At 40.4% G+C, this 20,805-nt stretch overlaps 1 protein-coding gene across 1 annotated transcript in view; it reads left to right on the top strand.

The window, feature by feature from the left end:
• Positions 1 to 20,805, top strand: part of Ofcc1 (orofacial cleft 1 candidate 1) — a 281,087-nt gene that overhangs the window by 140,017 nt on the left and 120,265 nt on the right. The window contains exon 12 of the mRNA XM_021180950.1: positions 3,424 to 3,539. Coding sequence (XP_021036609.1) covers positions 3,424 to 3,539 — 116 coding nt within the window. The remainder of the gene's footprint in view (positions 1 to 3,423; positions 3,540 to 20,805) is intronic.

Genomic DNA, 20,805 nt, shown 5'->3' with positions numbered 1-20,805 from the left:
ATCTCTATCTCTATCTCTATCATCTCTATCTCTATCTCTATCTCTATCTCTATCTCTATCTCTATCTCTATCTCTATCTCTATCATCTGCATGTGTGTGTATACATATATGGATGGTATTAGCAGCAACAACAGAAACAAGGGCATGTCATGTTAATTTGCTTTGATTCCTATGTGCACCTGGCATTTTTGTTGTCCATGGCGTGCAATTCTGTGATCTTATTAACACAGGCCTCAGCCTCAAATCTTCCTCTCCTGCCTGCTGTCAAAAAAAAAAAAAAAAAAAAAGTACACTGTTAAGGCAAGCGTTGCTCTCACTGGCAAGGTGCTTTCCCTAGCTGTCTTCTGTTCTTCCCAGGCCAGTTCAAAAGCATGTGTAATCCTCAGGATTCCGTCTTCAGGCTCTGTTTCCTCTTTTCAGGCCCTCCTCCTTTGATGAGAACAATCCCTTGCTCATTATCTAGCCAGATGGGCAGGTGAACATCTTCCCTACACATCATGCTCAAAGCCCCTGCAAGGTGTCCGGGATATAGGGCTGCTGCTGACTGGGGCCTCACTGTGCTGACCCAGTAAGACTTCTCTACAGAGCTATGTCCCTGCTCTCTCTCTCCACTGGAATCCCCATGTCTTCACCCCTCTGAACCAGAGAGAGGGTTACACAACCCCCTGATCACTTATGCCACACCATCCAGTGCAGATTTGCTTATCTATTAATATTATAAAACATCAGAGGGCTGGAGAGATAGCTCAAGGGTTGAGAGGATGTACTTCTCTTGCAAGGGATCTGAGTTCCATTCTAGCACCTGTATCAGGTGGTTTACAACTGTCTGTAACTCAGGCCCGGGGAATCTCACAGCTTTGTCCTCGTGCACACCTGCACTCAAATGTGCACATACTCATATTCAGACACACACATTTAGACAGAATTAAAAATCGAATGAAATTAAAAAAATAAAACATTTGTGAGCTAGGTCCTCCCTCCTAAGAACTACATAAATAATAATTATACTATAAAGGTATTATAACAGTATATATAATAAGTATATGATACAATATTGTTTTTAAAATGTAAATACACAGTATTAAATACAATATTTAAAATATGTTTATCATTTTATATACACATGTCTATGATTTCTGTTTATAAAGAAAATCATAATAGGTTATAATATAATTATAAGTATAAATAAGTCTGAGTTGACTTTTAGGAAACCAAGATCTGATCTGTGTAAAACAAGTGTCTCTATTTCTAAGACTAAGCCTTTGTTCCATGAGCCATGTACATCTGTACTCGGCAAGCATAGGAAGGACATGCGTGTACATCTTCTATTGATAGTCTGTTTAGTTTCTCATGGGAACTATGCATTTAGGTTTCTAAAACCTCTCAAGACACATTTTTGAAGTATATTTAGTATATAAACTAAGGTGTTTATTCTTTAAAGAAAATATGAAGGTTTAGGAGACTTTCTTGAGTTTCAGAATTTGTCCATATTTTTCTTTATGACTTAACAGCTGGAGGTGACATTCATTATTGCTATTTGTAATGTGGGTGAAATGACCTAACAATCACTTCTTGAGCATCTAGCATGGTCTTATTATCATGCTATGTGATGGGAAAGACCCAATGAGATATACTGAATCCCACCTTTGTCAGGTTTAGTTGAGAAACAGGATAGATATTCATAGACTAACCAAATAGAAAGCAATACCAATGGTCTCTAGCTTAAACTACCTGCATTTTCATGGAACAAGGTAGCCAGTGGGTAAGCCTAGTCAATACAATAGCTATTGACATCTACTTCAGGTTTTGTTTATTTTTGTTTATTACATTTATGTATATGAGTGTTCCCTGCATGTATGTCTTTGAACTATGTGCATGCTCGTTACCCTTAGGATCCTTTAGGACTAGGGTCACATACAGAAGCTTGTCAGCTGCCAAGGGGCTGCTGGGAATCAAACCCAGGTCTTCTGGAAGAGCAGTGGCTCTTAGCCACTGACTTCTCTCTCCAGGTCCTGTTTCAGCTTTCTATCAAGGAAGATAGACTAAAACATGAAACCCATAAAGAAGTGGAATCAACTTATAATTTAAATGGCTACAAAGACATGTGGGATGATTCAAAGATCTCATATATTCCCCAAGAATTTTGACACTCTTCACCTCCCGTAGCAATGAGGTAATTAAGAACACCAGTGTGAATAATCTGATCAGAATGATTTTCATTGTTTGAAGAGCTCTACAGGCTAAGAAAGATAAAAAGGACCACAATAAAAAGTATTTCAAATTCATGGCTGTCATAACCGGATTTTGTTCTTAAAGTAATCAAACCAATCAATTCCATATAAAAGAAATAAGCCTCATGGGGTTCACTGGGGATTTGATGACATATTGGCTCCACCTGGGTTTCTATGGCCTTCCGGGTTACTGCAACCTGCCGACTCAAAGCCGAATTTGGCAATTGCAAAATAAACTCTGAGCTATGCCGAAACTTGGATCAGCATAGATCAAGGAATTTCAAACAACTGGCCCCTAACAAATGACAACAGAAAGCATGAGGAAGAGAAAGGGTTTTAAGGCAGCTGTTATAAATTCAGCACCCAGTGTTTGACTGTTCTGGGCTCATATCCTTCAAACTACTTTTTCTAACTGGTCTTTGTATTACAATCTTCCGGGAGACGGCCATATATGATACAGTTAAAGCTTGAGGTGTTTTGGTGGAAGCAGAAGAGAGGGCCCTGCTGGCTTCCCTGCTTTTACTCCCCCACTCTCTACCAGCTCAGGGCTCCCAAATATCATAGGTTAGATGACAGGTCTCTAGGTACAGCATCATGTCACATGATTCTTTCAAATGCTAATAAGTTAGATTCACAGACACTATGCAAGTGCTGAGCTTAAGGTTACGCTGATGAAGGTCCTAGGTTAGGGACTCAGAGGTTAACAGTGGCAAAGCTAGTACGCAATGGTCTGCTAGAGCATGGAATAGAAGTGGGCAGAATCTTAAGGACTCACCAAATCCTTGTATCCTGTTTTTGGAATCCAGCTACCTACTTCAACTCTACACCTGGCTATTTAAATCTCCTTTCAAATGGCTTTTGCTAAGAATTGATATAAGTTACATTTTTGTCACTGGGAGCCAAAATCCTGATTGGGTAGCATAGCATAATCATGGTTACATTTACTGTTTAATTGCAAGAACAGTTAGAGATGCCATTTAGTGTGCTTTAACACGGAGAATACCCCAGGTTCTTATAGTTGTGCAGGGAAGAGTTTATGAGAGAATGCCAAGTAGGAAGGAATGCAAGAAATATCACTAACGTATTTTGTAATTGGTGATTCTATAGGTCATCTGGGAGAAATGTAGGTGAACATTTTAACTACTATTAATAAAATACCTCATTTTTTTCATTTATTAACTTTCCTAACAAGGGGAATAGTTCGGCTGTGAAGGAAAGATCTACTGCGTGGAGACCTGAAGATCCTGAAGATTATCTGGGGGATATGTCTTACCTAGAGGAACTGGAGAAATATCAGTTTTCCGTTTGGTGAGTGACTGTGTTCTGCATTTTAAATTTTTTAATTTAAATTACTTGACTCCAAAAAGTCTTTGCAATATTCTCTTTTATTTATTTAGTCCACACACACACACAAAAATAATAATTACATACTCATTGTACACTATAGTATACCCACCCTGTCCTGGAGATATTCACAGTCCATGATGGATGCAGATGTGTACACGAGTATGTTAGAGATGGTTTAAAACATATTTTTACAAAGCGCCCCATAGAAAAGATAATGATCTAATTGACTAGAAAGCAAAGACAAGGTCTTTGAGAAAGTTGGAGCCAGGTCTTAAAGAGGAGCCTGTGATACGGAAAGCGTGGCAGTAAGGTGGAGGTAGAAATGGTAGGGTAAAGGCGGAAACTGAAGCCTGAGCTGCATGTAGCTGGGTGTGCAGGCTGAAAGCTTCCGCTCACATATCATCCGGAAGACCTTAACTTTTGTTCTTTATTATTCTCCTCATGCTTGTGGTTGTATTTGTACAAACACACGTAACACATAAAACAAGATCAGGGTAGTAGAGGAAACACATCACATTCCAGTGACAGGTTCATCTAAGAACCACTGCAGCCATGGGGCAGAGGCAGTACGCTTGCTAAGGAGAAGAAAGAGACAGCAGAGACAGGTCATGTGTTCCCATCATCGCTTTTCTGCCCACTCCAAGGTCTTTTCCTTGAATGGCTTCCCATTGGGCAATCTATCTGCCTGTGGTCTATTTATCAAGGTTTATACTCACACTTCAAGTCAGAGCTACTGGCCTGAGGCTATAACATTAACTTTAATTGCGTCATTGAATCATGTGTTCTGTAACGCCTGCTCACATTCCCTTGACTTTCGAGCCTAAACCCATTTACCCATGCTTTCTAAAAGCAGCAAGGCTATGGTCTCCTGGCTTACGAGTACATTGTTTTCTTTTGTATGAAGGCACTAATTCCCATTTTAGTATCTGTGCTGTAGAAGTGAAACTTGGGCTTCACCTCTATGGATTCACATTCACACATACCTCTCTGAGCAGCTCCATTCAGGCAATCCCACCCATGTACTCATTTCCTGCCTTCATAGTCTTTTATTTTTCCTTCCTACAACCTTTGTACAAGCCTTTGTCTCCATATAACCTACAATTGGCATGCCTGAAAAATCTAGCATCCAGGTCTGATGACAGACCAAGACGGAGCTGAACACCCTGGGTTCTAACTACAGAAATATCTAAATGAATAGCTGAACTAGGAAAATTGCTGTCTTGAGTAGTCCTCTTTGTATACCCCCCCCCCACACACACACAGCAGCGATGTCTTCTCTTACTCTACTCTTTAAAAGGAAACCTTTTAAGTTTCATTGCTCCCTAACACCCAGACCATGGTCTTGGTTTCAAATTACCTCTGCTCTAGTTCCAGTATAAAGCACCCAGCTTCTGCTTGATGATGCCAGTTTCTAGTAGTCACAGAAGCACTACCTACGTTTGAGTTTTGTGTCTCATTTTTAGTCCTTCCTTATCTGAGCAACTTGATTTTCACATGTTTTGGGAACTACTTTCTGCTTACTGTAAATTTGGCTGAAAGCAGAAAGCATTAACCATGCCACCATTTGAAAGGTATGCTCCTTTGAAATTTCCTCCAGTCTATATATCAATCTATTAGTGTTTAATTCAGCCCCACTCAGATGTTCAGAACTAGAGCAGAGCCTAGCTAGAGTCTTTGCCGGAATGTAACATTAATGGCCTGAAATCTAATTTCTGGTAGAGTCCTTGTTCCTATCTGCGACCCTGTGAGTACAATCCTTATCGCCTCCTTTCCTAGTGCATTCCAGTCTCGCAGACTTTCACCATCATAGTTCACTAAGCTCAGCTTTAGAGCCCTAATGCCTCCCCAGACCAGAGCTGTCAACTCTTCCACATTTTTCCTCTAAGCTAGCTCCAAATGCTTACAAAGAACACGGTCAGATGTGCCCCAGCAGTAATCTCACGTCTTAGCACCCGTTTTCAGCATTTAGGTGTTTTCTTTTTGCGGTGACAAAATATCTGATTGAAAAGACTCAGGAGAGAAGGGTTTGCTTTGCTTCGTGCACCATGATGGAGAAGGTATGGCAGAGAGGCTTGACTGTCGACAGACAATGTGTGCTGTATTTCCTCCCTCAGCAGTCCTATCAAGTAGCATCAAACTCACACCAGAAACAGATGTGACCTTCAAGGATGGCTCCCAGAGATGAACAGCTGCCCCTGAGTTACATATCCCAAAGATTTCACAGTCCCCCTAAACCTTGCCACCTTGTAGTCATACATGAGCTTATGGAGGGAGAGCATTTTTATCCAGACCTAAGGGCCTTACTGATCAGGTTCTAAGCTGTAACTCTAAGGCAGGATCAGGGAGTGGTGCCACAGCTACCCAGGGGAGTCCTGTTCTTTCTCTATGGTTGTTAATAGAGCATTAGCATTAGGACATTTTGTATTTGCCTCTCTTACCAACTAGCCATCTTACAGATTTTCATTATGAGTGCTATATTCTGACTTGCAGAAGACTTAATAACTTGTAACCCCCATGCTATTTACTCACAGTTTTTGAGAGCTGTGGATGCAGGCAGGACACATCATTAAAAATGCTATCTAATGGTTCAAAATAAGTCCCAGGGCCAGCCAGAGGGTAAGGATTATATCTCCTGACGCAAGATTTGGAAAGGTGCCTTGGCAAGCAGGCTAGGTTGGCAAGGAAGACCCTATACAGCTGTCTTGAAGACATGGTCTAATGCATTCAGCTTTCCTAGGTGGGAAGCCCCTTCACTGGGGGTCAGTAGTTGTTTCTAGAGTCAAACCGACAGGAACAAGACAGAAACACGTTGGCTTTGCAGATAGATTAAGCTGGATGGGAAATCCAGTCCTGCCACCACTGTGGATGCTACAATGGACAGTGCATTTAGCCCTTTTACTGCTATTTTCTCGTTTCTCAAGCACATGTGATAACTCACCCCATCCCCATCCTTTCAGTGACTTTGAGAGTTGAATGATAATACACATGAAGACTGGTGCCTGCAGAGTTTTAATAAAGGAAGCTATTGTCAGGATCATTTTACAGAAAGGCTCTATCTTATCTGTAAGTTAAAATCGAAGACTGTCAATGCTAAAAGCTTAGTCACTAGATTGTGAGACTCAAGAGATGGAATGATAGCCCCTCAGGAGATGAGCCCAGTGGGAGGGAGTTAGGTCATTAGATGCATGCCTTTAAAGCGAAGGCCCATGCAACTGTGAACTGTAAGCTTTGGAACCATAAGCCCACACAACTTATTTTTTCTTTGAAGATACTTAACTCAGGCAATTTGTCACAGTGACCAAATGCTGACTAACAAAAGGGTGGAGGAGGTTATTCAATACAGCCTGTCATTGTCCACAACATCTTCCTTTTTGTCTATCAGATAGACTAAGCACTGGGTGACATGAGAGCTTTTGTGTTCCATGCCTTCTTTATCTGGAATGTTCACCTTCCTGCTATGGTTAGCTAGGACTCTCGACAGATCTCACCATCAGTTTCATTTCCAGGAAAAGCTATGCCTGACGATGAGTCATAAAAGTCGAGTCTACTTCAACTCTGGTTAATTTCCTTCTTATCACTGTTTCCTTTACATAGTTACTGTAATTTAAAACAAAACTTCCAGCATATTTGCTCATTTCTGCTTTCTCACCTTATAGAGAAGCTGCAGATAGAAGCACCTCTGAGCTGCTTCTAGCCCAAGACCTACAGTACCTGCTCTAAAACTTGACCTCATCAGCTCATTCGTATCAAGCAAACAAACAGAAAGCTAATGAGTGAACATGTTTTTCTCTCACCCTCTCACCCTATTATCTGTTACACAAATGAATTTACTTCCAATCATTTTCTTCTCTTGAAACTGCTGCCATTCTGGGGGCAGTGATATGGAAGCTTTCGTACATTTTGGTTTTAACCAGAGATAAGGATTTAGGCGGTTGCTGCACAACTATAAAACTTCTGTTTCCACCGTATGAGTTATCATCTGAACAGTTTCTATAATTTTGTTTTTAATTAGAGCTAGTAAGTCATGGGCTAGTGAAGCCCCTGCCTAAATCCTCTCCAAATCCTCATAAGATGCATTTAGCATAGAACACTGAGCTACCAGGCTTCAAAGCTAAACAGCATACCAAGTGAGTAGAGTATGCTTGCTCCAGAAAGTTGGAATGATGGTGTGCCTCTGTGTGCCTGGGTGCTCTGTCTTCTACTCTGACTCACACTGGTAGCACAATGCCTCCTTTGTAGCTACCAATTTTGGGAAATTGGTAGATTAGTAGATTTCTGAAATCCTCATTTAAAAAAAAAAAGGAATAAAAAAAATCCTCTTTTTTTTCCAAAATGGGAAGACTTTAACTAGTCAAATGTAAATTTCATTCGCAGAAGCCCTTCATTCCCATGGAATTTAAACACTATTGGCCTTTTCTCTCCCAGCCAACAAGATATTCAATTATTTGTTTGTGAGTGTGGAAGAGGGAGGATACTGTGAGTGTTTGTCCCCTCAGATGGCCAGAAGAGTCCTGGAAGCCAGATGCAAATCCTTGGGGACACTCCTAGAAGGAGTTGTACCTCACTGTCCTCCAGTGCACAAAGCCTGTGCCACATTATGTTTACATTGTTCTCCTTCATGTACATATTCATGTGATAGCGTGACCATTTTGTACTTATAATTTAGATTCTATAAGATTGCCAAAAGATCCCTGATACCTTTGTCACCTGCAAATATTTAATTATTACTACTAGAACTGACATATGAGCAACGATCTCAAAATTCCACTATTTCCAGAGGAAAATTTTGTACACTTAAAGGCATCCTGGGATAAGGTCTCTTCCATGGCTGTTTGTCAAAAGGCTGAGAATTGTCAGGTACTATTTGTTCCTACTGGCCATCTTTCCCTCCAGGAATGTCACCGTCTTCTGAAAATAGACTTCTCCATCCCCATACCTACATAATGAAGGCTTGGTTGTCATGGGCAATGTTCCTGGACCATGTGATTTGTTGTGGGATTGGCAGGTCATCTGAAGAAGGATTCCACACTTTGGCCCAATGTTTTATTTTGTTACTTAGACATCCATCCTCCTTCTCAAGATGTTGAGATGGCAACCCCTTCAGTGGCCACCCTCTCCTTTTTGTTCAGAGTTACCATTATAAATAGTTTAAAACTAAAGGATGTAAGTCTTTCATCAATTGTTATGCATCTTAAGTCTAGGTGACATACTTAATATAAGGATAAAAAAAGTCTAATGAGAGAGTGGGTGTTAGAGGTTACATGATAGCTATGGGCTCACAAGAATGAAATGATATGAATCAAGGAAAACCATATAGACCCCTTCACAATCTTCTGGGCTTCTTTTGATGTTTGCAGTTCCGTGCAGGAAGCAATGGTTAAAAAATATTAAATGCAAGTTTCTATAAATAGACAATGCATATGTTCTTAATTGTATGCAGTTCAGAGGAGCATGCTGTAATCTTGCACCATCTCTGTGTGTCCAGCCCAAGCTATGAATCATTGCTTGGGTTGTCATTTCCATCCTAACAGTACCACCCTTTCTTAGTTACTTTGCAAGCTCAGTCACCAGATTGATTGTCACAGGACCACAGGGTGTATGTTCAAGTAATCTTTGCACACTGGCCTAAGAGTACATGTGGTGCCTGTCACCTCTGCTTGTCTTGTCACATTGGCATTGCACAGTCTGGCATTACCATCAGAATAGTGAGCTTACGGTCCTATAAGATATTTGGAAATAAAGGCTATCTCCCCCCCCCATCTTTACTATAGTATCTTCCTATAATTGGTCTACTTTGCTATTAGACAGTTTTTAATGCTTTGCTGTTCTTAATATATGCATTTAACTTGACCATGGGTAAGTATGCAAAGGAAAAACATAATATACAGAATTTGGTTCTACCCATGGCTTCAGACAACTACTGGTGCTGATGGGCTGTCTTAAAATTTTCCCCTACAGTAAAGGAGAAGTCTCATTTTATTTTAGGTCAAAAAAGACATTGTCCACTAGGACGCTTTAATTTATTTATTTTTTTCCTCTGAAACCAGGGACTTTGGGGAGAAAGCGTATAATGTCCATTTAGTTAATTACATAAATAACCACTCATTTGGCCGTTTAAACACAGCCATGGAATTCCATTGCCTGAGGAGCAAATTGGGTTCTGGGCTTTCTAATGCAGCACCTTAATCTTTGTGCAGTGATTTGTCTGAACAAGGAAGCCAGGGTCTGTGTTAAGTACCTCTGGAAGCTGCTCTAATAGGTGTTAGAAAGCAGCAGATACCACTCTAGTGGTTTAAAGAAGTTAACATAGTTTTCCAAGGTATCTAACTTCCAACTGGGGAGAAGGTTTCCAGTCAGGAGGCAACCTTAAAAGGATCCCATTACTATTCAAATGCAACGAGGCGGTTAAGCAACAGGAGACTCACACACTTTCAGAGCAGGAGGGGATCTGGGGGATGACTTAGTTCAGCCCTGTCAGTTCATACAAGTTGTCTAAAGCTGGGACCTGTCAGGAGTACAGTGACTTGCCTGAGGTCATAGAGCTGGCTAGTACTGGAAGTGAGCTGGGTCCCACTTCCCTTTTCTCCATCAATCCATCTCAATTGAACTGCATAAGTTCTCTTGAGAACAATGCTGCTCTTTACAGAGTTTCCTGTTTTCTCACCATTGCATAAGGCTTTGATATTCATCAACGCTTTGATAAGACCTTGCTGATTTTTCGAGAAAGTCCTTTAATGAATTAAGGCAAGTTTTCCTCTGTCAGGGAAGGGAGGGGCAGATGTTTGCAAAAGGCACACACTGCTGGCTCTGTACACTGAGATCTTCACATGTTCTCTTTAAGAGTTTATGTAGCTGCCCTGGGTGTGTTGCTTAGGGAAGGTGTGAGTGAACTCTGCAGGAAAGCTCTCGTTAATACATGGGATACACTTTCCTTTTTATAACACATATGCGAATTGACACCGAAATAGAATGCAGATGCCTCTTTGATTGGCGTATTCCCCATTGTGCTTCCGTAAAACACCTTCACATATGGCCTGTCTCATTCCTGAAGAATGACTTGTTTATGTCACACAGACAGAGCAGATTGGTTTTACAGTGAACACAGAGCTTGATGAATTGTACGTTGGAGGGAAATCCTTGTCTTGGCAATCTAAACACTTGAAAATTACTGTTGCCTTTTGGAAAAAAAAATCTTTCTTGATTTGCTCATGATCCTTTTTAAGGGTTAAATAGAGCCACACCTGAAATCTCACCAAACAGAATTGTCTGGGTACTTAGGATCACCTCAAAAGAAAATTTTTATATTTGCTGTTAATTTTTATGTTTTATGTTTGCTGTTATGTTTGCCTGAGAACTATCAGGACAAAAATTGTCAGTGTTGACCCCAAAGAACCAACCCCAGAAGGTTCAACATATACCCATACTGTAACCAGAATAAAGTGGGTAGAGAGTAATATTCTTTTCTTAATTTTCAAGAGCAACTTAAATATACAATTCCTGTGCTAAGTAGCTTTCTCAAAAACTCCCTTCTCCTCTTTTTCTTTTAAAAATTTTTGGCTCATTGGAAGGAACACTATATTTTCACACCTGTGGCGATAGACTAATCACAACCACTCACAAGAGTTTTACACATTGTAAATCTTTCTCATTCACCTCTCCCATTCAATGCTCATACCTGTTGTGTGATTGGTTTTAGCTGGGAATTGAACTTAGGGTCTGATACAAAAATAGGAAATTGTTTTAACACCAAATCACATCTCCAGCCCCCGTTTTATTTTTTATTTTGAGACCAGGTTTAACAAAGTTGCTCAGGCTGGCCTTGAACTTGCTATCTCCTGCCCCATATTCCTAGGTAGCCAGGATTATATACTCTTGCAGAGTCTCTGGGTATAGAATAACTCCTAAGTGATTAGATGATATGCCTATCAAAACGTACTGGATGCTGCTATGCCCCTGTGATATTTTATACACTGTAGTTAGTCATCCCCTTCCTAGCCTCAGACATATGAACAGGCTTCAGGTTCGGTATATTTCTGAAATACCCTCTATTTACACACACCTGATAACATCAGTGGAGTAAAGAGAAGCCACGAAGAAGAGTTGGTTGCCTATGCCAGATTTAGAATGGTTCAGAAAAACAAAATACCCAAGGAGAGCTGGGCTTGGTGACATAAGCATGTTCTTCCCACTACTTGGGATACTGAGGCAGAGAAATCTGAAGCTCAAGTTATAGAGTTCATTAAAAACCAGTCTGGATAATTAAGTGGAAACCCTATCTCAAAGCAAAAGCCAAAACATAGAACCCTGGAGAGCAAATTCAGTGGTGGAACACTTGGCTTAAATACAAGTAGGACCTGCACTGAGTCCGCAGCCACATAATGGAAAAACCAAAAACAACTATGGAGGCATATTTCTAGAAGTATTTGGCCTGTGAGCCACATGTAGGAAGGTATGTATTGCTTGATATTTTCATCTTGTAAGATGTGTGCGAAGTGTGATTGTCTATTTATCTGGAGGTCTGGAATTTGGTGGTTAACTCTAAATAACTGGTCTTAAAATAACTCTAGGACTCTAGGAGTATAATCTTAGCTCACACTAATTTACTCTATGTGTTCGACTAGGCAAGTCAGCAGTGTGCAGAGCCAAGAAGGTTCTCCAATTTGTATTATCCCAATTGATAATGATTTAAAATGATGATAGTAACACATGCCTATTTTTTTAAAAGTAAAATCATATATGAATATTAGATAGAGAACAGCGGGGATGGAGGTACAGCTCAGTAGCACAGAAAAATACTTTGCATGTATCAGGACCTGAGTTCCATCTTCAGTATCTACGAGATGCTGGAGTAGATTGTCATAGTATACAGTAAGTGTTCAATAAAGGCACTAAGCACTATCTATTATTACTAGCCAGATGTCCTTCCTCCACACTGTGTTCCATGGTATTTTCTCGCCTATATCCAAGCTATTGAAATAGTCCTTTTTATTATTCAGCAAAATATTTTGCTAGTAACCAAAAGATCTTCCATTGTTACATAGGATGTTAATGATGAAAGCTAGAGGAATAATCATAATACATTCTTTTTCTAATGGCTCATTCAGCCACGTTGCAGACACATTGTTGTAAACCCCCCGTTTCTATGGGTGCAGTTACTAGACACAGCTCAGCTGGTCTCTAGCCAGGGTCTCTGAAAGGTGTGCTGGAGGTTTTAGCTGTGTGCTCAGTTGGAGGATTGTACGAGGAGGAATCCCCCTTCACCCTCAGTCAGATTATGAGCTGAATTTTATTATCTGCAGCTGTGTGGCAGGAAGCCCTAGTGTTTTGCTGGCTCGGACTGCCCACAGCTCCTGGCAGGCCAAGTGCTCTTCCATGCTATGTGGACTTTTTCTGTGCAATCCATTATTTTATGAGCTACGCGGGGGGAGTTTCATCTCAGGTGAGTCTGTTCTCTCAAATGCTAAGTCAGAAAAGCGATCTCCTGTGTTTTTTCTCAACACAAGCAAACCATCAACAAACAAACCACCAAACAGCAACAGAAGCAGCAATAACAACAACAACAACAACAACAACAACAAACCCCATAGACACTAAGAACCAAAATGATTATCTCCTACAAAGAATACAGTGAATACAGTGAACAGAGTAAAAGTGCAGTGGTGGTCCCCAGGTGAAGTATCAAGACACAAAGGAAATAGGGTCGCTTGGAAACTGGTTATTTGTACAAGATGTTTTCCTCTTTACCACTTTCCACTGACCAGAAGAAGTCTGTAATAGCTCTCACTCTTATTTTAGGGAAGGAATTCTGGGATGCTAGAGTCTTGGCGTTTTATGGGATCTATCCCTCCTAGGAACTCAGTGGGGGCAGGCTACTGCTTTTGCAGTTGCAATGACTGTTTCTCTACCTGTTCTAGCATTAACTATTCCATGTGGATGACTGCAGTACTGTCTGCCATTTTGTTCTATGCACGTGCTTGAGGCTGAAGTATCCCTCTTGGTCTCTGATGATCCCAGTACATGGTCCATGCACTCCTGTCTTCCTCTTAGAAGACAGTTCAGCTTTACTCTTCTTTTCTCAGTGCCTTGACTGTATGACCATAGTCTCTTCTACCAACATCTACTCTCTCTTTCTTGGGTGGAGTTTGAGTCTACTTTTATGTGCATCTCTTCGCCCCTCTTCTGGAGCTAAGTTGCGTGCCTATTTTCTGCCGCGGTTGATTTTTAGGAAGCTCACAGAAAAGATATTCCCTAACAAGACCTTTCCTTGATCAGTATTTTTAGATATGCATGAAGCCAAAATGGCTCTATAAATAGTCTCACCTCTTAGATCCCATAGTCTACTGGACTGCTAGAGTGATAAGAAAAATTTGACCTAATCTGCTTCCATAGAAATAGAATAACAACAAGAAATTGGCATCCTCTAGGACCCAAAGCTTTGATCTCTGACTTCCTTTATGTTGAAAAGCAAGAGTTTTACCCTGTATGTTGGTCCTCATCATCTACCTTATCTCCATATTTATTTATTTTGTTTGTTTTCTGTATTTTAAATTTTTTATTAATTATGAGTATATGTATGCATGTATGCATTGATATGGGGAAGAATGGCATGGCATGTGTGTGAAGGGGAGAGAAGAACCTGTGGGTGTCAGTTCTCTTTCTTCCACGTGGGTTCAGGCTTGAACGAAGGTCTTTGCACTGAGTGGGTCATCCCATTAGCCTGTCTTTCCTATTTCTTATCAATGATGCTGTCTCCGGTGAAAGTGGTAGGCAGGAATCTATCATTCAGTATGAATAGTCAGGTGTTTAGTTCTAGCCACTGAGATGTGAGGGAGTACAGTGTGTGTTTCCTTCCTTTTGAGAAAGAAGAAAGCTCCTTTTACCCGCTTCTCATTTCTTCGCAGTTGGGTCACTGCGATAGGCTATGATCCTGGGAACATCTCTCGGTGTCTTGTCACCATAGAGGAAGAAAATAAGGAGAGAGTCCAACACAGCACCCTGTCATACTAGGTTTGTGCTTCTCCACAGCTCTTGCCTAAAAGTTCCGAGACATCAGAAGAAGGGTTGTTGAGAACTCTCAGATGAGCATTTAGTTGCTAGTAGCTGGAAAGCTTGTTGTTGTTGAGTCAATGAGCCTCTTTAAATGTGTTTGTGAGAGAGGTGGGGGGGAGAGAGAGACAGAGAGAGAGAGAGAGAGAGAGAGAGAGAGAGAGAGATCCTTACATACTGATGCTCTTTCAGTCAGCATTCAGCAGGTTTGGGGTTTGAGTTGTAGCCCATCTTCTGGATACATAATATAACAATGACAGTAATTTTGTTCAGAACCCGATAAAACACTGTGTGAGTAGTGATTTTTTTTTTTTTTTTAGTTTAATATGTCTTGGAAAAAAAGCACAGTGTGTTGGAGGAGACTCTTCTCCATAGACCCCACACCACCGATTCATTCAGTTGGGAAGATGGAGAATGAGGTGAACAGAATTAATTTAGTCAACTGTCTGGAAACCTAACATGACATCAGTGATAAGACTTAAATGTCCAGGAACTTCAGTTTCCCGGTCCCTCCAAACTCAAGCTGCATGATTTAAATGAAGAAAGGGCAAAGCTGGGCACAAAGCAACGTACGGATTTATTTGATGCAAAAACTCAAATGACCAGTAAAACAGAGAATGCACTGTTGTAATAGTTTGTAAACAGCATCAAGAAAACAATTGAGTGGGTGTATTTGGAGCTTCAGGCATTATAAATTCTTTCACTCTCATATACTTTATGCCTTCTTTAATAAACTGGAGAGTCTTGGGCCAGCTTCATCGGTGACGGTAGGTGGTCATTCATTTCACAATCCACTAATTTTCATGATTATTCAGTATTTTATGTTACCTAAACAGCTTTGGATTTTGTCTTACTCAGATTGTAATATAGCGATAGCTTATATGATTTCAGATTCATTAATTCAATGGGTGTTTTTCGGCACAGAGAAGTTACTCCCTCATGTCCCTAAAACAAGCAAAAACTTAAGGGTTTTGTGACAATGATACATAAACACAGCAAAAATATATATCAGTGGTGCATTTACCTACTGAGTCACAGTGAAGAGTGCGGAGTGCGGAGAGAGTCAGACTGGCTTCGTGTTCCCTTTATGGAAACAAGTGTACAGCTACCTTAAATGGACCTATCGTTTAACAGCTGTGTCTCATATAACATGGGACACACAAGAGAGCCCAGGTTATTTCGGTTTTTAGGAACCTTTTATTCTAGATGTTTTTACATGAATTTTACAGGAAAATATCAGAGATGTACTATATGTATAGGGAACATTTTACTGGCCTCCTCCTGTCCCATTTGCTCGAGTTCTAGGAGACTAAAGTTTGAGACCCATTGACAGCCTCTGCTCAGTTGTCACAGAGTCTGTGTCATTGTGAACACCCTTGGGCTGTCTCACTTACTATGTTTTAGGACCCTTCAGTTCATCTGAGAAATTTTTTTTTTAATGATTAGAAGTTCTTAGCATGAAAATCTGTGATTTTCATTTTTAAATGATTAATATCAGTCTTGCTCACTAAAACCTCAGCGGGGGAAAAAAAAAACCCAAACCATTGCTCTGTCATTAATTCTGTGTGTGCAAATTTTATCTATGCATCTACCCATCTCGGGATATAACATTGTAAACGCCAATTCGTCACTTGATTATTTCATTGAAATTTCAGTATCCCTCACCATCTTCCTAAGTCATCTTTTAGTGACTAGAAATTTAAAACTTGTGCTAAATGGCTCATCATTAGAAGTGTTGTAAACAATAGTGCATTGATGCACAACATTGCAACAGTGATTACCTAATTAACTGATTGGATTTTGAGGCTTTGTGGTCTGTCTTGGACCATAATGTTGTTACAAATGAATGAAGGGAGCCAGTAGTACTGGGCATTGACTTTGTTAGGGTTAGGCTTGCTGTGGTGAAATAGAACCAAAACTACTTGACGAAGAAAGAATTTATTTGGCTTATACTTCTATATTGCTGTTCATCACTGAAGGAAGTCAGGATAGGAACTCAAACAGGGCAGGAAGCTGGCAGCAGGAGCTGATGCTGAGGCCATGGAAGGGTGCTGCTTACTGGCTTGCTCATCATGGCTTGCTCAGCCTGCTTTCTTATAGAACCCAGGACCACCAGGCCAGGAATGGCACCATCCAGAATGGGGCTCCTGCCATATATCACTAAGTAAATATCCTATTGGCTTATCTACAGCCTCATCTTATGGAGGGATTTAATCAATCAAGGTTCCCTCCTCTCTGATAACTCTAGCCTGTGCCAAGTTTACACAAAACTATCCAGCACAGGAATATTCACAATTTGCAGTTCTGGACATGACAATCACACACGTGACTCTTCTTCCTTGTCTTAAGTCCTGAATCTCTCCATGCTTGAGAAACATGTTCATTAAGAGTCCAGCTGCCCACTGGTGTCCATTTTATAAGAAAGTATCAAACCCTAGATGTGATGTTATAGCCCCTCATCACTACATGGTACTCAGAAACTTTCTTAGACAGAACATCTTTCTCATACCCTGGTTCAGGCTTGTTTGAAGTTGGTGCTGGAGGATGTCATCTTTTGAACCCTTGATAAGACTGGCATCACTACAAACTCAGCTTCAAGGCCAAACCCAGAAGTCAACAAAGGAAGAATGGAGCAGAAAGTGGGTCGTATACACCCTGTGACATTTTTTGGTGGAACAATGAAGCCATGTTGTTTTCAGGAAGATAGATGGAAATGGAAGAAGTGACACTAAGTGACTTAGCCAAGCTTAGAAAGGCAAATGCTGCATTCTTTTCTCATTTCTGGTTCCTAGGTTTCACACAGATGCCAAAAAAATCAGACATATATGTAGAGTATGAAAATAGATGTAAAACTGGGTAGAAACAGATTTGTGGGAGGAGGTAGAGGGAGAAAAGATAGGGTAAGATGATGTAAAGACAATATGTAGTATATACATTTATAAAAACTTAATAAACAGCCTTGAAAATGTCAGCACAAAATTGTGCTACTCTCCATTGGTTGCCCATGTTGATAAAAACTGATTCCAATGCTTCTTAGTTTTCCCACAATGCATTAATCTTACCAGCATTCAATGCACTTGAATATGGGGGCAGGGTTAACCTCCTGTCCATCTGACTGCAGTGAGAGTGCATTCTGTTATCAACCCACTCAGAAATCCCAAGAACCGTTCTTATGCCCTTCCGTGTGGCTGTGGGACATCTGTCATCAGGTGAACATTTGCCTTTCTACAGTTTTACTTTTGATATAGGCCATGGCTATCATATTTCAGCACCCCATGATATGTCCTCGTAACACCTTGACCAGACATATTTTTTCCTTTCTTCTGGTTGCCACATTACTGTGTTGACCCCTTTATGATTTTCAAATCTGGAAAAATGTCTAGACTATTTAATAGGCATTAATTTTAAGTATCTGGTGAGGGCGGGGGTGAGGGGCGGTGCTCAGGGATGGGTGGGGCATAGTTTGATGACAGGACCAGTGATCAAGCTAACCATGGGGTACAAACCTGTCTGCAATCAAAGCTATGAATTATGGGAAGACCTCAGAAATGGGACGCCGCTGTCACTGTCACTGGAGAATAGGTGGAAGTTTCCTTTTCCTTTTTTCCCCCTTTTCCTTTGCTACTTGGGAGGATCATTTGCTTTTCCCCATGGACCCAACACAGGAGAATTGGACTCAATAAGAGTAAATCTTACATTTATTCTTATCTTGGGTCCCTTTCTGATTCTGGCTGATAGCGGATTGGAGCTAGGGGAGTAGTTGAAGGACGGCGAAACTCGGGATATCTTAAATTAAAGTCGTTCAGGGATTTATCAGGCTGCGGCAGTCTTCTCTAGATAATTCAGTTTATGGATTTGGGGACCGAGGGTTTTTATTCTTATGTTAAATTTGATTTCTCACCTCTCTCCTCTCCCCCACCCCCACCACCAAATCTGTCAACTTTAATTTTATCTCTAAGCAAATATCAGGCCAAAGGAGCTGCAGACAAGGAGTTTGGTTTATTCTGGCATCCTACCTTGAGATTCAGCTTGCTATCCCTTTTGCTACTGCACCCCACCCCCATTGCGTCTCACCTTACCCCTCCCTCTGTGGATGCCCATCAATAACTGTTCTTTATCTGCTTCTTTCTTTTTAGACACATGACATCCTCCTCCATCCTGTACAAGTTTTAATATGTCAGTGTTATCATGTAATCACCACACGTGGGTTTCATTGTCTCTCTGCTTATTTAATTTCTCTTCCTTCCCCTTAAAATCTCATCTAGCAGCTGACATTCAAATTTAAACATCTCTCAAGTCCCAGGCTTAGATAACTTCCAACTCATTATTTAGGTCTTCAAAATCAAAAGATACAGACCCTAAATCTACCAACCTCCTTCAGTACTCAAGGCTTTCTAATCTGACAATGATGTCATCTTTTTACACACACACACACACACACACACACACACACACACACACACACACACCCTGTTATGGCATCCATTCAAGGCTTGGGGGTAATTTTTCAATAGTCTCTATATTTGTTTTCTGTATTTTATTATTGATTTCTTCAAGGTGCATTTCTCAGTCACCTAGAACTGTGTTAGGTTCCAGAGATAGAAAGATATATAAAAAGTTACTTTATCTTTGCAGTACATTTGATGTGTGTCTTAAATATCTGTGTCACTGTAGGTAACATGGTTTTATTTCATACGGGGTTTTATAAAGGATAGAAAGTTATAGACATCATTATATTACTTGTGTCTTGTACTCAGCCCCATGGCTTTAAGTCTATCTTGTTGATGTTTGAGATTTTCTAATTAATAGCTAGCAGGGTGTATGCTGTATGCCAATAGCTAGCACAATGTATGTGTTACTCTAATATCTGCATAATGCATATAATATTAAAAGAGCCATAATGATGTATATATTTTAGACCTGATAACTGGGCCCTATTTTATAGTATCCATTTTCTTTCCTAGTGGGGAGTAGACTCCTTGCACCTGGCCTGTCAGAAACAACATTAAAGAGAACTTGTATCTTCACGGTGCTTTGTGAGAAGGTCTCTGAAATACATACTTATGCATGGAATTGCTGGACCCTAGTGGGCAGCTGTGATTTGCTTGCTTGTTGACATGAGGTCTCACATACGTCACTGAGGATGACCTTAAATTTGCCACGTCACTGAGGATGACCTGGAACTCTTGATCCTCCAGCTTCTGCTTCCCGAATGAGGACTTGCCCCATTCCCGACGGCACAACTGTTACTTCAGTAAGGAGTTGCAGAATAGCTGCTTGTGTCTTTTACTTGTCAACTCTGCAGGAAGGCCCTGCTCTCAACAAACTCTCCATGCTCCACAATCTGGTCTTCTGATGTGATGCATTTCAAGTGGCACACCACTCCTGCTTAGTTAGTTAGCTGTTAGTTAGCTAGTTAGTTAGTGTTTTCTAGACAAGGTCTCTCTATGCAGTCCTGGCTGTCCCAAACTGCACAAGGTAGACCAGGCTGCCCGAGAACTCACAGAGAGCTTCCTGTCTCTGCCTCTGAGTGCTGGGATTAAAGGCATGTGCTGTTCTGCCCAGCCTTTTCATTATCATTTTAGTTTGCAGTGAAGACAAGTTTGCATGCTCTTGCTATTGTGAACTTGCTATTGCTTGAGCTTCTATGACCAGCTTGCTTACTTTGTCATTTTATATGGAATTTTTGGCACGAGTTTGTTAATGTGTGGAAATGTCCTATATACTTTTGGTATTTTATACCTTGTGTGAGATTTCAACATGTTTTTTTCTTTTTTTTTAAATATATCATCTGTCCATTCAATACCTTTGCTCAACCATCTGTCTGCTAATTTTTTTCTGTGTGACCGTGTTAAATTGAAACCTTTAATTATAATGTTACCTAATTCCTTGTACCAATTATGGTTTGTGCTTTTTTTTTTGAGTTATGTTAATTTTTTCCTGCACCCTCCATCAAATTAATATTCTCTTACAATTTCTTCTTTCTGGTTTAAAATCTATGATGTCTTTACTATATATGCATCCAATTAGCCTTAACCTTACTTTGTGGGTAACTCACATAGCAAACCAATTTTCCCCTTTCTGTCTCTCAGAGAATGTCTTGTATCTATAATGGAGATGAGGAAATTAGAGAAGTGTAAATTATTTGCTCTAAAACAATAGCAAGTAAGAGAGCTGTGAT

Source organism: Mus caroli, chromosome 13 (genome assembly GCF_900094665.2).
Source record: "Mus caroli chromosome 13, CAROLI_EIJ_v1.1, whole genome shotgun sequence".
Classification (NCBI taxonomy): Eukaryota; Metazoa; Chordata; class Mammalia; order Rodentia; family Muridae; genus Mus; species Mus caroli.
The sequence above is the reverse complement of the archived record's forward strand: the minus strand, read 5'-3'. Positions and strand labels throughout refer to the sequence as shown.